Raw genomic sequence first — 18,402 nt, 5'->3', positions numbered from 1 at the left:
GCCCTAAAGAAAGCCTAAAGGTTGATTCTCATTATACCTTCCGTTTCCATTCCATATCCATTTCATATCCATTCCATATTTTTGATTGTATTCACGCTATACGTATTCTTCCGTTCCGTATCAATTCCATACTTTTTATTGTACAATTTATATCATTACGAAAGTTTTATTTTGAAAATTTGCATCTTTTAAAAAAGGTAATAGATTTAATTCAGAGGTTAAAGAACAAATAAATATCAGCAAAATGTTAACAGAGCTTGTACAAAATGTAAGAACTTGACAAAGCTGTTTCCGATACGCTTCAGTCCGTCCGCCAAAAAATGTATGGAAGGAAAGGATAGGGAACGGAAGGGAAACGGAAGGTGACTGATGCGGAAGATATAGTGAGAATCAACCTTAATATTTAGCTTATAAAACAATGAACTAATGATTTCTAACCACAATTTCTCCTGACGGAAGATAATCAAAGGCCAAAATGACATCTTTCTCGCAAATTTTGAAGTATAATTAGTGGAAAAGTTAAAAGTTTGATAACTTTTTCTACTAATTGAAAATGTCTACCAGTAATTTTGACGTTCTGAATGCTTACATTGAAATTAAAGGAACAAACTTCTACGCTAATTGAAACCACTAATTTAATCCACTAATTGCGAGGTTCTGAATGAAGCTTAAGAGTTTACTGACGTATACAGGGTGATTCACAGCCATGGTAGGTTAGATGTTTATGGAACACCGGTCATAGGATTTCTCAAATACTTGGATTTACATAAAGGCACCTGCCCCATCTATCTCAATTATTTTCAACGATACAGTGTTACCGCTTCCTATTAAAAGTAACTAGCATCTTTGTTATTTTAAATGGAACATCCGCTATATTATACATTTAACATTTTTCAAAACTGCTTATATTTCCCATATTTTTTCTATTATATTACCCTATACCTATCTCATACAGATTTTGTGATAAAAAATAAAACTTAAAATTGACAAAAACTAAACATGATCATTATTTCGAGATGAGCATTATTTTTTGTTATATAACCAATGTATAAGAAAGGGCGGTCTCTTTATTGAGATTTTTTTTCAATACAATTTAATAGCCGTGGCACTTAGAGCTTTATACAGTTGGGTATGGAACTTTTTACAAATAAAACATGACTTAGAACATTTTTTACTTACAGGTCTTCATTTATTTTATTTTCTAATGTTTTATTTATATAATAATAGCTCCCGTATATAGCGTTTAACGCCTTGGGAGTAGCAAGGTACAGCTTGCCATACTAGAGCCGTTCGGTATACAAGGAAGGTAATGTGGCTAGCACTACTACGCTTCAACCGCCTATTATTACTTCAGGATTGTGAATCCCAAGTACTCACTTAAGGCTGAGTCGACCTAGGTACCCAAACTATTTTTATTTTAATAAAAATAGTCGGCTGATGAAATGCCGGGTGTAGGATTCGAACTCACAACCTTTGAGATAGGTAGACGAGAGCCTGTACCTCTACGCCACCGGGCACCATATATGTTTTATTTTATATCTCAAAAACTCTTAGAAAAATGAGATATGAAATTAGTTTCCAAAAATGTAAAAATATACCAGGTATTCCTTTTAAAATATCAAAACAGGTACTAGTTTTCAAATGATGTGGCAACACTATAACGCTCAATATAATTTAGATAGATGAACGGGTTTTTGTAAAAATACAAATTAAAAAAAATAATCACTGGTTCTCCATAAACGTTTATCATTGCCTCGAATCAACCTATAGTATAATATAAATAATATTATAATTTCTCCTATTTGAATATTTAGAGTGCTCATAACGGAAATAAATCCCCGACGCAGCAAAGCTGGGCAAGCAGCGGTTGGAAACCTGGTCCTCCACCTCCTCCGATAGGACCAAACTCCCTACCTCCTGCTCCTCCAGAACCAGCACCATCGCCTCCTGTTGGCCGGTCAAGTCAACCCCCTCCACCCGTGGAACCGGTTAGGGATAGCTTTAAAAGCCACAGGTACATACATATATAACCACAGCCTATTTAGTTACCACATTGTCTCCTGAGCATTTTTTTTTATTTTGTACTCATGCCAACACATTGGTTATTTTTTAAGAGCGAAACGAACTTGTCACCAACAATTTGAAATTTTTTCAACTATCATTATTTTATGACGTTATTTTTTAATATCATGAGGTGGCTTTGGTAACTCTTGTCATAGTGTCATATCGATACTGATTAGAACTCTATTAAAATAAAAAAAATAAAAATTTAACGATACAGGCTTGGCTTTACTAAATATCTAAGTGATATTGAAAATAGAACACCCACTAAATATTATTTAATTTTAATGAATGTTTGTAAGCATGTTTATTATTGTATGGATAATAAATGATTATAATTTGAACGCCGTCGACACATTAGTTTTTGTTAAAATTCCAGTCATCCATTATAGACCCGGCTTTCGCACAGTTTGTTGCTACAGAGTAGTTTCAGGTGTTTTTCTGAGTTTATTATAATGCCTAGAATACGTAGACGTGCAAATTTTAGACAACTCAGTGATTTTGATATCGGATTGGGCCGGATTGTAGGTTTACGGGAGGCAGGATTATCATTTCGAGAGATTGCTGATAGGGTCCATAGAAGTGTTTGCACTGTTGCTAATTGTTGTAGAGCTTACTTTCAACAACACCGTGAACATCGTGCCAGAGGTACAGGGCGTCTAAGATTAACCACCGAGGGTCAAGATTGCTAACCAATGGTTTACGGAACACGGAAGACTCATCACGATGCTAACTGTTTACCGACGAATACGGTCTTTTGGGCTGTTATCTTTTCGGCCTCATTGGGTTTTATCATTGACCCCTGAACATCGACGACAACGTCTAGAGTGGTGCAGAATATTCAGGAGACATGGTTCTGACCGAAAAATAATATTTTAGGAATATTTGTTCACGAAATTAATTTAACTCTTCGATTAACCCTGTATAATAAGTCAAATACTAAAGTTTATAATAAACTGAGTTTACAAATTGAAGTTGATCTATTTATATACAGTTTGCTAAAAAAATCAAGAAAATAGGAATAAAAATAAAAAAAATATAACATTTTTAAACTTGACCAAAAATTTTTCCGTTGGGTTTTTTGCATCTGAGTTTATGTAAAAAAATATTTTTATTTTAAGAGAATTCTTGTCTCAAAAACAAGATCGGGATCAGCAATCCTCCTTCATGGCGCAACGTCAAGACAGAGATACCTTCGGAGTTCATCAGAACAGAGTAATGAATCACAATAATTCGAAGAGGAATTCGTTCAGTGCCAATTGGGAAGTGCAAAGCAGCATTACTGAAACCCACCATGACGCAACCAGTTGGGCTCACGAAGGTACTTCTATTTCAAATATTAATGGAATGATTATAAACTTAATTTTTCGAAATTTCAGATAGCGATAGGCATGACGGAAGGATATCTAGGGATAGTTGGGATATGGCAGATTCCACTACAATTACGTCCATAGATGCACGTGAAGTTGAGAGAAGGTAGGAATATTTAAAGAAATATATGAGGCGTCAAGTAGCAAAACCTGTTTTATCTCAAAAACGTTGTTTCCAGATAATATGCTAAAACTGTTATTAAACGTTATTTTACAAAAAAGGATCTATTAATTGGAATAATTGTTTTATATTTCGCTTTTCTAGAAATAAAAATTAATTCCAACCCTCCACTGTAATATTTAACATTTCAAAATTATTTTAGCAAGATTTTAAAAAAATACTCGAAATTTTTGCAATTTCTTCCGAAATAATAATATTATAGGTTTATGAGCTAGATCTAGCTTTATTGATAAGGATTAATTATCATTAAGCCATTAACAGATATTGTCTTTATGGAAAAAATTCTGTCGGTTATATATTTTAGTGTTGAAAATTACAAATAAACCCTTATTCGTTGCTGAAGTAAAAAAAAAACTTAAGGTTGATTACAAGTGACATTCATCATACTCTCAAATTAAGTTTGAAAAATGTAGATAAACAATAAAAAAGTATGATTGGTCATGTTGCTTTAACTTTATAAAAATGACCAGCATTATTTTATCACAACCAATAGACTATACCGGGTGCGTCTCGAAAGTGTGGCTCACCCCTATAACTTTTCTAATTTTTCAGATAAAAATGACATTTGGCATGTTGGTATACTAAGGTATATACTAATGCAACGGTTAGTCTTGGGTCGAGATTTCCGTATGTGAGAAGAGTACAATGCGTTTATAATGTACTGAACAAAGAGAGTACAGTAAACACGTTGCCAAACGTATGAAATAAACCGAGAAACTGCGCACATCGCTAAGAGACGTGGAAGGGGATATAGCAGATTTGTCGCAGTGGACCGGTCGACCCAATCAATACCTCTGTCAGTACTTAAAGTTCTAGGGAAAGGTGTACGTCATGCGTTCAGCTTCACGATTTAATTACGTCTCGTGATACTTAATTTGTTTATTTATTAACGAGTCGTTATAATTTTCCCTATAGCTTGATTTTTTTTAAGTGCAAGCTAGAAACACTTGCATTTTTAGTAAAAAGTGGAATTGAGTGGGTGTTCGATAGTGGTCGCGCTATTAGAACTCTGAATTCAAAAGTCGATATCTCGAAATCTATTAGAAATAATAGATTGTAGTTTTTTAAGAACTTTGTTAATATTTTTGCTATATTTTCTTTGTAGACAGTATGTGAAAATCTTTATCAATAAAAAAATTACACGATTGCTGAAAATTGCTATGCTCTAAAAGTAAATGGATGGATTGTTTACAATTTTTGAATGGAAAAAACAACCTCATCGAATTTTTCTTATGTAAACATATTGTAAAATATCCGATCTTGAAAATAAAAAAAATCAGTATCTAAAGTGGTTTTTGAGTTACGGCCTGTTATGTGACAAAAAAGTTGAGTTTTTAAATTATCGCGATTACTGACGTTTTCCCGTTATAAAAAAACGACACCCTAACGATATCCTTATAATTCCATTTCAGATACTCAGAAACATGTCTAATCATTTTAGCTAGTTATCTCTTGAAAAAAAAGTATTTTAAAAATAAGCGGTTTGCTATCGTGATTTTACTTTACTTGATAAGGAAAGGCGTATCGGCAACAACGCCGTAACAGCACACCGTCGCGCGTCGCGTCTGTCGGTCGCATTTCTCTCACTCCGACTTAATAAGATCCCTATGCGATTTACTTCCACACATGTAAATACCGGCCCAAAAGTAACAGTTGCCAGCACGGTATGACATAAATTAGGATTGATTGACGTATTCAATAATTGTTTTTGGTCCGGAAATGACTGCAACTTTTGACTTTTACATGGCACCTTCAGTATATTCTACTTTCTTCGATAGAAAATGACACTCTGAGTAGAATGACATATCATATGTCAACTTTTGACATTTTTGCATTAAAAAAAATCGTATTTTAAATTGGCTGTGTTAAAAACACTAATTTTTAATCAAGGAGTCTTGGAAAAATAGATTTAATCGTCTAATGTTTTTCGTGTGTTGTCCTAAAGACCTTGTATTTTTAATCATATCTGAATTTTTTCGTATGGAACAAGGGTGGCTCATTAGCATATTTGGAAAAAAACATTTTTTTACGAATAATGTGATACCACACACTTGGTATTTCGAGTTAAATTGTCGTTATGAACCGCATGTAACAATTTCAATTAAACAATATGCGAAAGTGTCAAAAGTTGACATCTGATATATCATTCTATTCAGAGTGCCATTTTCTATCTAATAAAGTAGAAATATACCGAGGCACGGTGGTCTAAATGGAAAAATTACGTGGACACTCAATTTTGTTTTTGAAATAAAGGAAATAATTGTTATTTATAATGTTTTTATGTAAAATTACACTCATCAAAAATATTTTTTACATTTTTACCTTCCTATTTTATATACAGGGTGTTCAATTCGTGCGATAAAGTCCAGTATCTCGTTTGCTATTTAGAATTTTAAAATAATGCTGATACAAAAGTTATAAGTAATAATAAATTGCTTCTTGTTAAAATATTTTTAATTATACGGGGTGTGTCAGAAAAGTGCTATAGACCAAACTTTTTAAATAAAACACCCTATATATTTTTTAAGATTTCAATTCCTGTTACTTTTTCCTGCATTTTGATATAGGGGTGAATGGTTTATACTATGTGTATCAAAAGTTACAGCCATTTTTATTTTTGACGCTCTATACCATTTACAGTACTTAATATTATTTTGTTTTATTGCGTCAGGATATTAACAAGATGGTATTTTGTCATTTTATTTATTGAATTTACAAGTGAATATTACAACTTAAAACAATGTTGACAATGATATTGTGTTACTTGGGTATTTTAACTGAATGTATTTACTGATCTACAAAATGTTATCTTTATCAAGAATCAAGGCTTCCTCTAGAGAAAATGGTCGCATCTCGTTGTTTAACCTTTTTAAATTTTTTATTTTTGCCAACTCTTCGGGACTAGAAATCGTAGCTTTTTTGATGGCAAAAGCAACATTTCTCTTTCCTTTTCTTGTATATCCAGTATAAGTAGCAAACGCAAGTTCAGCAAGACATATTGAGAAATCAATTCTTGTGTACGTCTTCTCTTAGTTCTAGTACCGTATGATCGAATAAAAACGGCGTCAGCGACGGCTATGAAATGAAGATCGCTGTCATTTTATATGTAAAATTATATGGGAAATGTCATCGAACGTTCAGTGAAGACAAACTTGTCACTTAATGTCCCCGTAATTTTTACATTTAGACCACTGTGCGAGGGTGTCATTTAAAAATTAAAAGTTGTAGTTATTTCCGGTGAAACAGAAGTGACCAAAAACAATTGAATACGTCAATTAATCCTAATGTGTGTCATATATTAACATACTAAATCTCGTTTTTGTGTCTGAAAAAATAAAAAAAGTTATAGGGGTGAGCCACTTTTATGACGTACCCGGTATAGCAAAAACTATAGTAGTATTTCTATGTCCTTTCCAATGTAGAATGTTTAGGAGGGCAGCTAATCACCGCGACCCTACAGATCTATTGTGTGTTCCCCTTTCTTGAGTTATAACGAGTTATAACGAGATATAATATATCATACAGTCTTAGGGCTTCCTCTTTTTTGTTCTCTCCAGACAATTTTAAATTCATTGGTTTTCAAATGATTTCACCCGTTTTCTTATATGTGTGATACATTGATCTAAGTATAAAAAAATCTTAAGATACAATAACACATACGAATTCTATAGCCCTCGTAAATGTGTATCGAAATAATCTCAATCGAACCTCGTAGATTTCCCGTCAATATACATTTTTTCTTCGAGCTTAAAATGCGGCGATATTTCATAATATTAATTAATTCTCCGTCTTTCTCTTTCATTCATGGTCCAAGAGAAATGAAATGCGGCAAAAAACACCGTTTTTAACACACACGGCGGGACCTAATTAGCCATTCAACGATATTGCAACGTTACTGTAGCAAGATTAGTCTAATGCCAAAGTTGCATAAATAGAGTTTGTTTTCTTGTTGTTTTAAATATATATGTTTCCAATTATTACTAACTATGTGGTTAAAACTCTCGAAAATCATTTATTGCCCGTTAGCAACCGCAAACTCAATACTTAAAAATAACAAATTAATATGTCTTACAAGCATGCTTGTATTTGTGTAACGAAACTTTAATTTTGTTATTTTGTCGGATTATTGAACCCTTATTGAACCATACGCATTTCCTTTGAAGGTGGGACAGGGACGACAGGAAATACGACAAATCCAAGAACCAAAGCAAGGAACCTTCTGAAAGACCGACATTCAGGACTCACCAGTTGAATAAGAGCGCGCTAGAACGGGAAAAGAAGCATTCTTTAGCATCGACTGCAATGACAGATAAGACTGACAGACATGAAGGTATGTAGTTCTAAATAATCTCTTTTGAATGTCTTTTAACATAATTATAAATCTTGATGATTTATTTAGGGAATCATCACTATAATTATTACTGTCAATATTATCTTATTATTTATTGCTCTAAAACTTTAACTCTAATATTTCATTATACTTGTAATACATTTTTTTTAATACAGCTAATATAGTTTGCTCGTAAGGGTAGAGGGTTCTTAGTTATTTAGTTTACGCTAAATATGAATTTAGTTTTTCACTTACTATTCTTTCTTTTTCTTTATTTGATCCATACTACTTATATACCGGGTGCGTCTCAAAAGTGGCTCACTCCTATAACTTTCTATATTTTTTTTATATGACATAAATTAGGATTGATTGACGTCTTCAATTATTTTTGGTCACTTCCTTTGGTTTCACCGAAAATAACTTCAATTTTTGATCTTTAAATGACACTCAGTAGAACCACATACCATATGTCAACTTTTGACATTTTCGCATATTGTTTGTTTGAAATTGTAACATGCGGTTTATAATGAAAATTTGACTAGAAATACCAAGTACGTGGTACCAAATCATTCCTAAAAAATGCTTTTTTTGTACCATTTGAAAAAATTGAGATATGATCAAAAATACGATTTGGTGTTCAGGGGAACATCTCTCGAATGGTTTAAGTCGTATCTGAGCAACAGAAGTCAACTTGTGAGGGTGGATACCACGTTGTCTTCTAGCAAGCCAATAGAATGTGGAGTACCACAAGGCTCAGTACTAGGCCCTATTTTGTTTCTTCTTTTTATTAACGACATAGCTAACATAAACATCAGTGGCAAAATATGTCTTTTTGCGGACGACACTAGCTTCACTTGGAGCAGCAAGGACGTCACGGCACTTCATAGGATTATATCAAATGACTTAATCACCATTAAATCTTGGTGCGATTCGAACCTCCTGAGTCTCAACATTTCTAAAACTAAAGCTTTGTCGTATAAAAACTCGCTGCAGCCTTTTGTACTTAACAACACCATCATTGACGTCGTAAGATCTGTAAAATTCTTAGGGCTTGTTGTAGACAATTCTCTGAAATGGGACATACATATCGAAGGTTTGTCGAAAAAATTGAGCCCTACCTGTTTTGCATTAAGATCTGTTTCTAAGGAGTTTAACTTGTCAGTGGCTAGAACTGTTTATTATCCATTTTTGGATTCGCACCTCAGGTATGCCCTTCCATTCTGGGGTACGTGTTGCGCGACTCAATTTGACCGCATTTTCAAACTCCAGAAGAGAGCTGTTCATTATTCCCTGGGACTAAAGACCAGAACTCATTGCCAGGACTTTTTTAAAAATTAAAAATATTGACTCTTCCTTCCTTATTTATATTTGAATCCGTTTGCGTAATACGTAAGCATGTATCAGCTTCTCAAGAAAGGCCATCTCACACTTGTCCACTCAGGAACGCAGACTCGCAAGATCTTTATCTACCTACCCCACGCTCAGAGTTAGTTAAAAGTTCAATATTATACAACTCGAAAAAAATGCACAATCACCTACCATATGAAATCAAATCCATAACATCATTTTCTTCATTCCGCAAAGCATTGAACTCTTATTTGCTAGACAAGGCTTTCTACGCCGTAAATGAATTATATTTTGAAAATCGAATTTGATCTTCTAAACATTGGTCTAATGTTTGGTATTGCTATATTTACTAATGACTTCGATATAAATTTATTTAGAGGTCATTGATATTTACTATAAACTAACTAAATATTTTTGAATATTATTTTTATTTTTTTTTGTTCTTTGACATTGTAAACATTTATAAATGTTTATTTTAAACAATAAGACTGACAATATTATTTGTATAATGTTGTGTATTATCTTTTGTTTGTTTGTTTGTGTACCTTGTTTGTTTACTTTGTTTGCTTAGTTTACCTTTGTCTACAAATTGAAAAATTTTTTGACAATAAAGGCATTTATTTATTTATTTAAGACACTAAAGACTATCTAGATTAGATGATCAAACATATTTTTCCAAGGCTCCTTAATTAAAAATTAGTGTTTTTAACACAGCCATGGTACTGTAGATTAAAATTTAAAATACGACTTTTTTTAAAGCGAAAATGTCAAAAGTTGACATACGATATTATCATATTCATTGTCATTCTATTCAGAGTGCCATTTTATATCGAATAAAGTAAAAATATACCGAGTGTGCCATTTAAAAATCGTTGTAGTAATTACCGGTGAAACAGGAAGTAACCGAAAACAATTGAATACGTCAATCAATCCTAATTTATGTCATACACTAATACACCAAATCTTGTTTTTTTATCTGAAAAATTAAAAAAATTATAGGGGTGAGCCACTTTTGCGACGCACCCGGTATAATTTTTGATACTACTCCTCAAAATAAATAAGCCTCCTTGCCTGAATAAACAATATACTATTAACTATTTCTTTTCTAGTACAAGAATGGCCGGAATTTATGCGCCCAATCAAAACTCCACCATCCAAGTCACCTGTCAATAATCAGCCGAGCACAGAAGATGTAGAAGAACCTAGATCCCCAACCAGTCCAAATCGACTGCTACCATTGGGCACCTCAGCCTACGTCACTTACAATAGAGTCTCCTGGCTCTTGAGAGTCAGAAAGGAGTACTTCTCTCCTTCAGAACCACTTGGTAAGAAATATTATTAGCATTTATATTTATGAATGATTTAACAAGGAACAAAGAAATTTAAAAACCACTTTGTCATCCTTATAGCTTTTTTTATTGGAGATATTCGCTTTTGAAGAAGACCGTAACGATTTACAGCAACTTAGCATTAAATGCATGTCTGTACTTTTGGTAAATATGAAAAATTGTGGTTATTGTTTTTCTAATGTCACGGTCATTGAAATTGCATATTATTATTGTTTGTTCATACATACATACATACATACTGCCATTACTCGCTGACGAGTATTTGGCACGAATCAAAAGATGGCCATGCAAGGCGTTTTCTTTCATGATTTTTTCTGTGACTGAAAAGCCCGATACGTGATGTTAACTGCCTACCGCACTCCGGACATTCAAAAATCTCATTGCTTTGTTCCCTCTTTACTTTTTGGTTGTCGCTGTTAACTGAGTTTACAACTCTTCTCCATTGAGTTCTATTATGAGCTGTTTCTTCCCACTCATTCTGCATTTTAATCCTCTTTTTAAGTTTTCGTGGAAAATATCCTTGTACCTTTTGAGTTATCCACCCGACCTCCTGTTACCGTCTATAAGCTCACCGTAAAGCAGAGATTTTGGTATGCGGTTTTCTTGCATTCTGCATACGTGACCAGCCCATCTTAAGCGGGATTTTGTAACCATGGCTTCAATATTCTCGCAGTTAGCTTTTTCAAGGACCGACACGTTTGAGACATGATGGAACCATCGGATTCTTAAGAGCTGTCTAAGGTGTCTCTGTTGCAACTTGTTTAATGCGTTCATGTGTCGTCGGTATGGCACCCAGGTTTCGCTCTCATATACCATGGGGGGGGTTATAATTGCTCGGTACACTGCAAATTTCGTTTTTGTACTCAAATCATGATTGTAGAAAACCCTGTCTTTTAATTTCCAGAATGCTCTTGAGGCGCTGCTAATCCTGTGCTGAATTTCAGAGTCGATATTGGCCTTATTGTGTTTGTTCATAGTTACTCTAGCAGAGATAAGTCCAAAAGTTAATCTCTACCATGTGAGGTTAACGAAATATTAGCTGATACAACTTTTGGATTTAAAATCATCTTTGCTAGAATAACTGCCAACCAACAATGATAAAATATTACTTTTCAATGACAGTGACATACTACTGCAGTCTTCATCAAGTTTCCTAAACATAAAGTCGGCATCCTCCTCACAACCTGTAATGCTCGTCTGCAAAAAACAAAGTCGATAGACAGTGGTTGTCAATCTTTATTCCCATAGATCTACTCTTCCTTCTCCAATTTTTCAATGTCTCCTGAATAGATGTTTTTAATAAGATAGGTGATAAACGGCACCCCTGCCTGAGTCCTTTTGATGTCAGGAGGGATTCCGATAGGAACTTCCCCTGTCTGATCATATTTTTGTTTTTGTATATATTCCAGATTGCATTGAAATATGTTTTACTCATATGTGTCTCAACCAAGATTTCAAATACGAGTAATTTCTTCAAAGGCACCGTGTCATAGGCTTTCTCTAAATCTATAAAATTCAGATGCGTGTCTAAATTTCGAGCTCTCCTTTTTTCAATTATTTGCTGTAACACAAATACGTTGTCTGTACAAGAACGCCCAGCGCGGAAACCACCTTGTTCTTCTATTTCTTTAAAGCTTTCTTCTATTTTTTCTTTTAATAATATTATCTTTTTTAATAATATCTCCAACAAAAATAAGCTTGATTTAGATGAACCAAAAAACAAAATATTGAGAAGAAATACATCCTGATGGTAAAATGGTTTTTAAATTCCTTACTTTATCCAACCATTCCACAGAGTGACAGATGAGGACGTTAATTTTTAATTTAAAAACAAGCTAAAAAGTAGAATAATTTAGCTACACATTGCTTAAAAAATCATCAAAATCGGCCACCTAGATCAAAATATATTGAAACTTTAAAATATATAAAAATTTTAGGGTGTAAAATGTATTGTGAAAACTAATTAATATATAATTAAATAGAGTAATAGTAAAACAAATATATATATATATATATATATTTAAAACTACTGTTTTCTTATGTTCATTTCAGGTCCACTAAATGCCCTTCATCTGATCTTCTGTCAGATAGCAGCTGACGTGTATGGCGTTACTCCATGCATAAGACTAACAGCCAACGAAAAACGAGCTGGTGTCAATATGTTATCCGGATATGGAGTTACAGCGGAGAATTTCACTAGTTCCCATAGGGCGAATATCAAGAGGAACGTTATTGAACTGGCAAGAACGTGGCCTTTATACTTCTCCAGACTATTTCCCGTTTCTGGAGCAGCTCAGGTATAATATTAATTTCATAAAAATCGTGTGTTGGATTTGTATTATTTTTCACTAATCTTATATTATCAAATATTATCTCTTTACTTTGTGGAAATTTGATAAATATTGGCTAATCAAGTCCCCATCATTGTCAAATATTGGATAACAGTTATGTACTGAAAAACGATTGGATGTCAAAAATAAATGCAATGCAATGAAGTCAAAAATTATTCTCTTATTGAACACTTACAGTTATACAAAACTAGTAATTGGGTAAAACACACAAATTGGGGCTGTATAACTAAAAGCCATTGTAGAATAGTTATATAGTGTACATTGTATTTTCTTGGTTACAGCTCTCCGAAGTTCAACTTATTGCAGTCTCACATTGGGGCGTCCACTTGGTGAAAAGAGAATCGACAAATCTACAGGTGATCAAGTCATTTCCTCTAAACGAAATATCTGCCTGTACCGCTCCAAGACCAACCACAGTTAGTTTCGATGGACCTCAAGGAAAGATCGCTTTACACACTCCAAGAGCCCAGCAACTGTCGGAAATGGTTACGAGATTTTGTGGTGAATATCGAAAGGTAAGTGATTTTAGTTATTTATTGAAATAGTAGTATATTGGTAGTAAAATTACAAATCAACAATACTCATATACCGAATATTGATACCAAGAATAATGATGTCTTACAACGTTTGAATTTTTCGCCATTTGTGTTATTTGTGCCAGTGAAAGTAGTAGTTAAAACAATGAAACAGGTTTATGGATGTTCAAATATTCAAATAAATGTCTGGTGCTTTAAAAAGTTATAGAACTTCAATTTCAGAATTTAATGTAAATTTTTAAATATCTACTTACTAAAAATCTTATAGATATTTATATTATCTATTTATCTGAGCTACTTGGTTATAAACTAAATGTACTTATATTAAGGCTAATTTTCACCAAACGGACAAAACCGTGACAAAACAGAGATTCCGTCCTTTTCAACAAATCAGCAATCGGACCCAAGTAGCATTTTCACGACTTGCGACCACATGTTTACTAAACACAACGTTGGATTAGTTACAAAAAATAGTTAGCTCCCTACCTTGGGTATTAAAATAAATTTAAACGTTTTTATAACGTTGTGCCGACGTTGGACTAGTACTACAGCAAAGTAGAAGCTTCTGCGACGTCGAATAAACGTTGTCTTGTAACCCTTTTTGCTTAAGTGATCTTTAAGTGATTCGGACAACGTAGTTACGACGTTGGATAATATAGAGTTTTCCGACGTCAGTTTCAGGACCTATTCCAACGTTATGCAAACGTCGTCTGTTTTACTAATTCCAACATTGTTTAGATTTCCTTATTCTTACGTTGGTAGGACGTCGAGTCACTACCTTTTGGCAACTGTATTGAACCATAACCTTAAATCTTAAATTCTCACTTTATTGTTCTGTTCAGTCAGACAGTTCAGTGCTGTTTTTGTTTTTATAAAAAAAAACTTAATTAAAATGGGACATAAAAAAGGTACATATAAAACTAAATTTAAATATACATCGACATATATTACCGATAGTCTATCCACTCCCTCGTTTATTTAAATTATAGACGGCGGCACAAGCTAGACTCTAGGATGACTAAATTAGGCAATCTTGCGACTAGTATACTACCTGCTAAGGCCGAACTGCGACTTTATTAGTCCAGTATGCGACTACTCGAACTACTCCATCTTAATCTCCAAAACAACAAAGTGAAAGCCGCCATGTGGTTAAATAAGAAAATGTTTCGTTCCTAAAATAGCATTTCCTGCTTTTTGAATACATTAACTTAAAATATTTGACCCTAAAAAACACGCAGAAACAATTTTTTCGACTGCGAATAAATTATTCTCATTTTATTAAAAAAAAATCAAGAAAATTTTTAAAACTTCTTTAATTTTAAGGCCCATTAGTATTTTTCAAAGTAGAAACAATACATTTATCAATAAAGTTGTTTGCGTTTAACTTTTTTGACTTGGGTAACGAGTTACAGAGTCGGTTAAAGTGTTTCAATAATTATGATCTTCAAACATCCTCCACACTTAAATACTTTTGTTTTGTTTTCCTTCACTGCCATCTGACATATATCTCTAACTAAATCATAAAAATAATATTTTTACTATAATTATCCCAATTTAGGATAAAACGCGACTTAGACGCCATATTAGTTTTGTATTTCTGTGAATTAGGATTTTAAATAACGTTGCAGTTTGTACTAAATTAGGCTTCTAGCCAACGTCGGTATCCAACGTCGTTTCGACCCAAAAATTATTCTCCAAACTAGTGCAGACTAGGGTTGGCACGAGGTTGTGCCGACGTTGCGCCCCGACGTTTGGTCGCGTGACACAACGTTGTCCCGACATCCAAATGCTGCTTGGGGAGTTACCAAAATGAAAATACATACTGGAGATTTTGGGCCTTTCTGTTTTCATCAATAACAAAAAGTGTTGTTCCTAGTAGGAAAGATTAAGGGTTTCTATGTTTTGTTTGTGATTTTGGAAACATATTTCAACTAATGGAGCATGGAAACGGCAATCAACTAAGCAGTGGGTTTTTCTAATTTTATTTCCTGTTTGCATCTAATCAATTGCAACAATTAACAGGTTTAGTTTCTATATTCATTACTGGACATTGTACAAGGTCTGGCTATTAAATAAAGAGTTTGAGCGCATTGATGACATCTTAGAGTAGTAGATGGGTAAAATAGAACGTAGCGTTGGTTGGATGGATGTGTCTATTATTCCAGTACGTCTTCTTATTCAAAGCAGTACGTAAACACCTTTTCGTTGATTTAGTAGTAATTTTTCTATAGAGGTTAGGTTAGGTTGCTGAGGTTTTGGGATCATGTCTAAATCCCTCACTCGGAGGCCTTGGGCCCATTTCGAAACCTTGCAAAAAAACTTGCTTTAAAGTTTTAAAGCGTCGGTATTCCAGTGCTGGACAATGAGAATGCTCTATGGTTTCTTCTTCCTCTCCGCATTCTCCGCAGTAGTCGTCGTTGGAAATCTTCCATCGCACGAGATCTAGCCCCGTACCGCCAGGCAGTTTCCAGTTTCCAGTTTCCAGTAATGACACCTACAATTAAGCGTATTAGGCTCTTTTTGTACTCTAGTAGTTGTTGTGTCATTTTGATATCTACCACTGGCCACAGACTTCGAGCATTCAATTATCGAATAATTTTTAAAATAAACCCCATTTTTACAAGTAGTCTCGTCGTTTAATACCCAGACCTCGTATGTCATCATTAATCCGGTCGGTCATGGTTTTACCAGTTTCATAATTTCATAGTTTTAAAAATGGACTTACCAATACCTTCTACACAGAGCTGCAACAAACCAGTTTCAAGAATACTTAATCTAAAGTCTTTATAAAACAATATATACTATATTTTTTATTTAAATCATGATAATCTGCGAATTAATGTTGATTCTCACTATACCTTCCATATCAGCTAGCTTCCGTTTACATAAAATATTATATCATTGTAAATGAATAGGACAATGCACACGATCTGTTCCATATCCATTCCTTTCATACATTTATTTGGCAAACGGACTTCAGCGTATCGGAAAGAACGTTGTCAAGTTCCTACATTTGTACCAGCTCTGTTAATATTTTGCTGAAATTTATTTATTCTTTCACCTCTTAATTAAATCTATTACCTTTTTTTAAAATACAATTTTTTAAAATAAAACTTTCGTAATGATATAAATCGTAGAGTAAAAAGTATGGAACTGATACGGAACGGAAGCTTACGTATAGCGTCAATACAATAAAAAATACGGAACGGATATGGAATGGATATGAAATGGAAACGGAAGGTATAGTGAGAATCAACCTTTAAGTGGACAAAATGACTTAAGTCAAAATAATTACCGTCAAGTCAAGACAGCCAAAATTAAATTTAAGGACTTATTTTTAATGTTAATATTAATATGAATTTTCTTGTATTGCCGATTACCGATTTCTTTAACTATATTTTTAATTGATTGTAGGTATACAAATGAAATTAAGGCTACATAAAATAAAACAGTTCATTTGCAGAATAACTAAAAACAAAAACATATGTTTTTATAAAATTTAACCAATTTTGTAGTATGTACTTTATATTATGTATCTATTGCAATTTAGATGTCATCGCATACATGTCCATTAAAAAGTAAATGAAACACGTTTCTGTATCTGTTTTTTTCTAAACAAAGCCGCTTAAATTGAGGTTGTTTGGGGCAAATCCGCCTTCTGACTCTAATGTATAGTTCCTTCCTTTTTTTTTAATTCGGACTTTCTAGCGCAGCTTGAAATATTTAAATATTTGACTGAAGTGCCGTAAGGTAAGTAAGCATATAGCTCGGAAATTCAGGTACACTGGTGTATATTAAATTTGTTTCTTTCTAAAATGCATATGAATCTCTAAAGAATTCAACAGTCAGGGGCTTGGGACACCTTCAAAAAGAAAATTCCACTTCTCAAACTCCCTATGGATGACATACCAAGAATTTAGTAATAAATAGGATTGGAAGGACGAAACGTTTGCTCAGCATGTAAAAGACCATATCATAACGTGGTATACTGATGTTTCCAAAACCAAAGCAGGGACAGGGATAGGAGTATTGTAGCCGAAAACTAAATACTCCGAATCAATGGGCACCTACCCCAGTATCCTTCAGCCAGAAATTTAGGCTATCGAAAGATGCGTACAATTTATCTTAGATAGGAACTATCGAAAACAGGAAATAGCCATCTTATCCGATGGTCAAGCAGCACTAAACGCGATCAACTCAGTAACCATCAATTCGAAGTTGGTCAAAGAATGCCTAGAGAAGCTCAACAAATTAGGCAAAGAATATAAAGTTCTCCTACACTGGGTGTCTGCTCACCAATGGCCAATGGATAGAAGACAATGAAACAGCAAATGATCTAGCTAGAAAAGGAGCGAACACTTTACTAACTGGACCAGAACCGTTCTGTTTTCCAAGCGGGAACTAACTGAAAGCTGATTTGAAGAATCTGGAAGACTCCATCTGTAACATGGAATGGGTGTTCTCCAATGGTCTAAGACACTCGAAAAAGTTTCTCAGAACTTATGACCGAGAAAAATCAAAGAATTTCCTTGATTTAAGTAAAAACAATCTTCGGATTGTCACGGGGTTTCTAACAGGACACTGTCTTCATAACGAACACCTCAGTAGGCTGAAGCTTAGAAATAACGGCGAATGCAGATTCTGTGGGGAAAATGGGGAAACACCAGAACACCTTATCAATGTGCACCGAGACGACGACCGTTCGTGCCATGAAATTTGGTACGGCTGATGTTGAGGATGGAGAGCTGGCCCCTGTGGAGCCGTCTCAGATACTGGCTTTTGTTAAAGCCCTGAGACTATATGATGAGTTATAATTCGTTATAACACAACAAAGGGGAACACACACTAGATCTGTAAGGTAACATTCTACATTCTAC

At 33.9% G+C, this 18,402-nt stretch overlaps 1 protein-coding gene across 2 annotated transcripts in view; it reads left to right on the top strand.

Moving 5' to 3' along the window:
* LOC115879414 (unconventional myosin-XV) overlaps positions 1–18,402 on the top strand; it is a 186,862-nt gene that overhangs the window by 111,806 nt on the left and 56,654 nt on the right. For both annotated transcript variants that reach the window (XM_030896241.1, XM_030896240.1), the window contains 7 exons: positions 1,815–2,014; positions 3,183–3,382; positions 3,441–3,537; positions 7,776–7,942; positions 10,399–10,614; positions 12,691–12,935; positions 13,271–13,504. In XM_030896241.1, the coding sequence (XP_030752101.1) occupies positions 1,815–2,014; positions 3,183–3,382; positions 3,441–3,537; positions 7,776–7,942; positions 10,399–10,614; positions 12,691–12,935; positions 13,271–13,504 (1,359 nt within the window). The remainder of the gene's footprint in view (positions 1–1,814; positions 2,015–3,182; positions 3,383–3,440; positions 3,538–7,775; positions 7,943–10,398; positions 10,615–12,690; positions 12,936–13,270; positions 13,505–18,402) is intronic.

Source organism: Sitophilus oryzae, unplaced genomic scaffold (assembly GCF_002938485.1).
Source record: "Sitophilus oryzae breed Bouriz unplaced genomic scaffold, Soryzae_2.0 scaffold_1576_pilon_pilon, whole genome shotgun sequence".
Classification (NCBI taxonomy): Eukaryota; Metazoa; Arthropoda; class Insecta; order Coleoptera; family Curculionidae; genus Sitophilus; species Sitophilus oryzae.
This window is presented reverse-complemented; position numbering and strand designations above follow the sequence as displayed.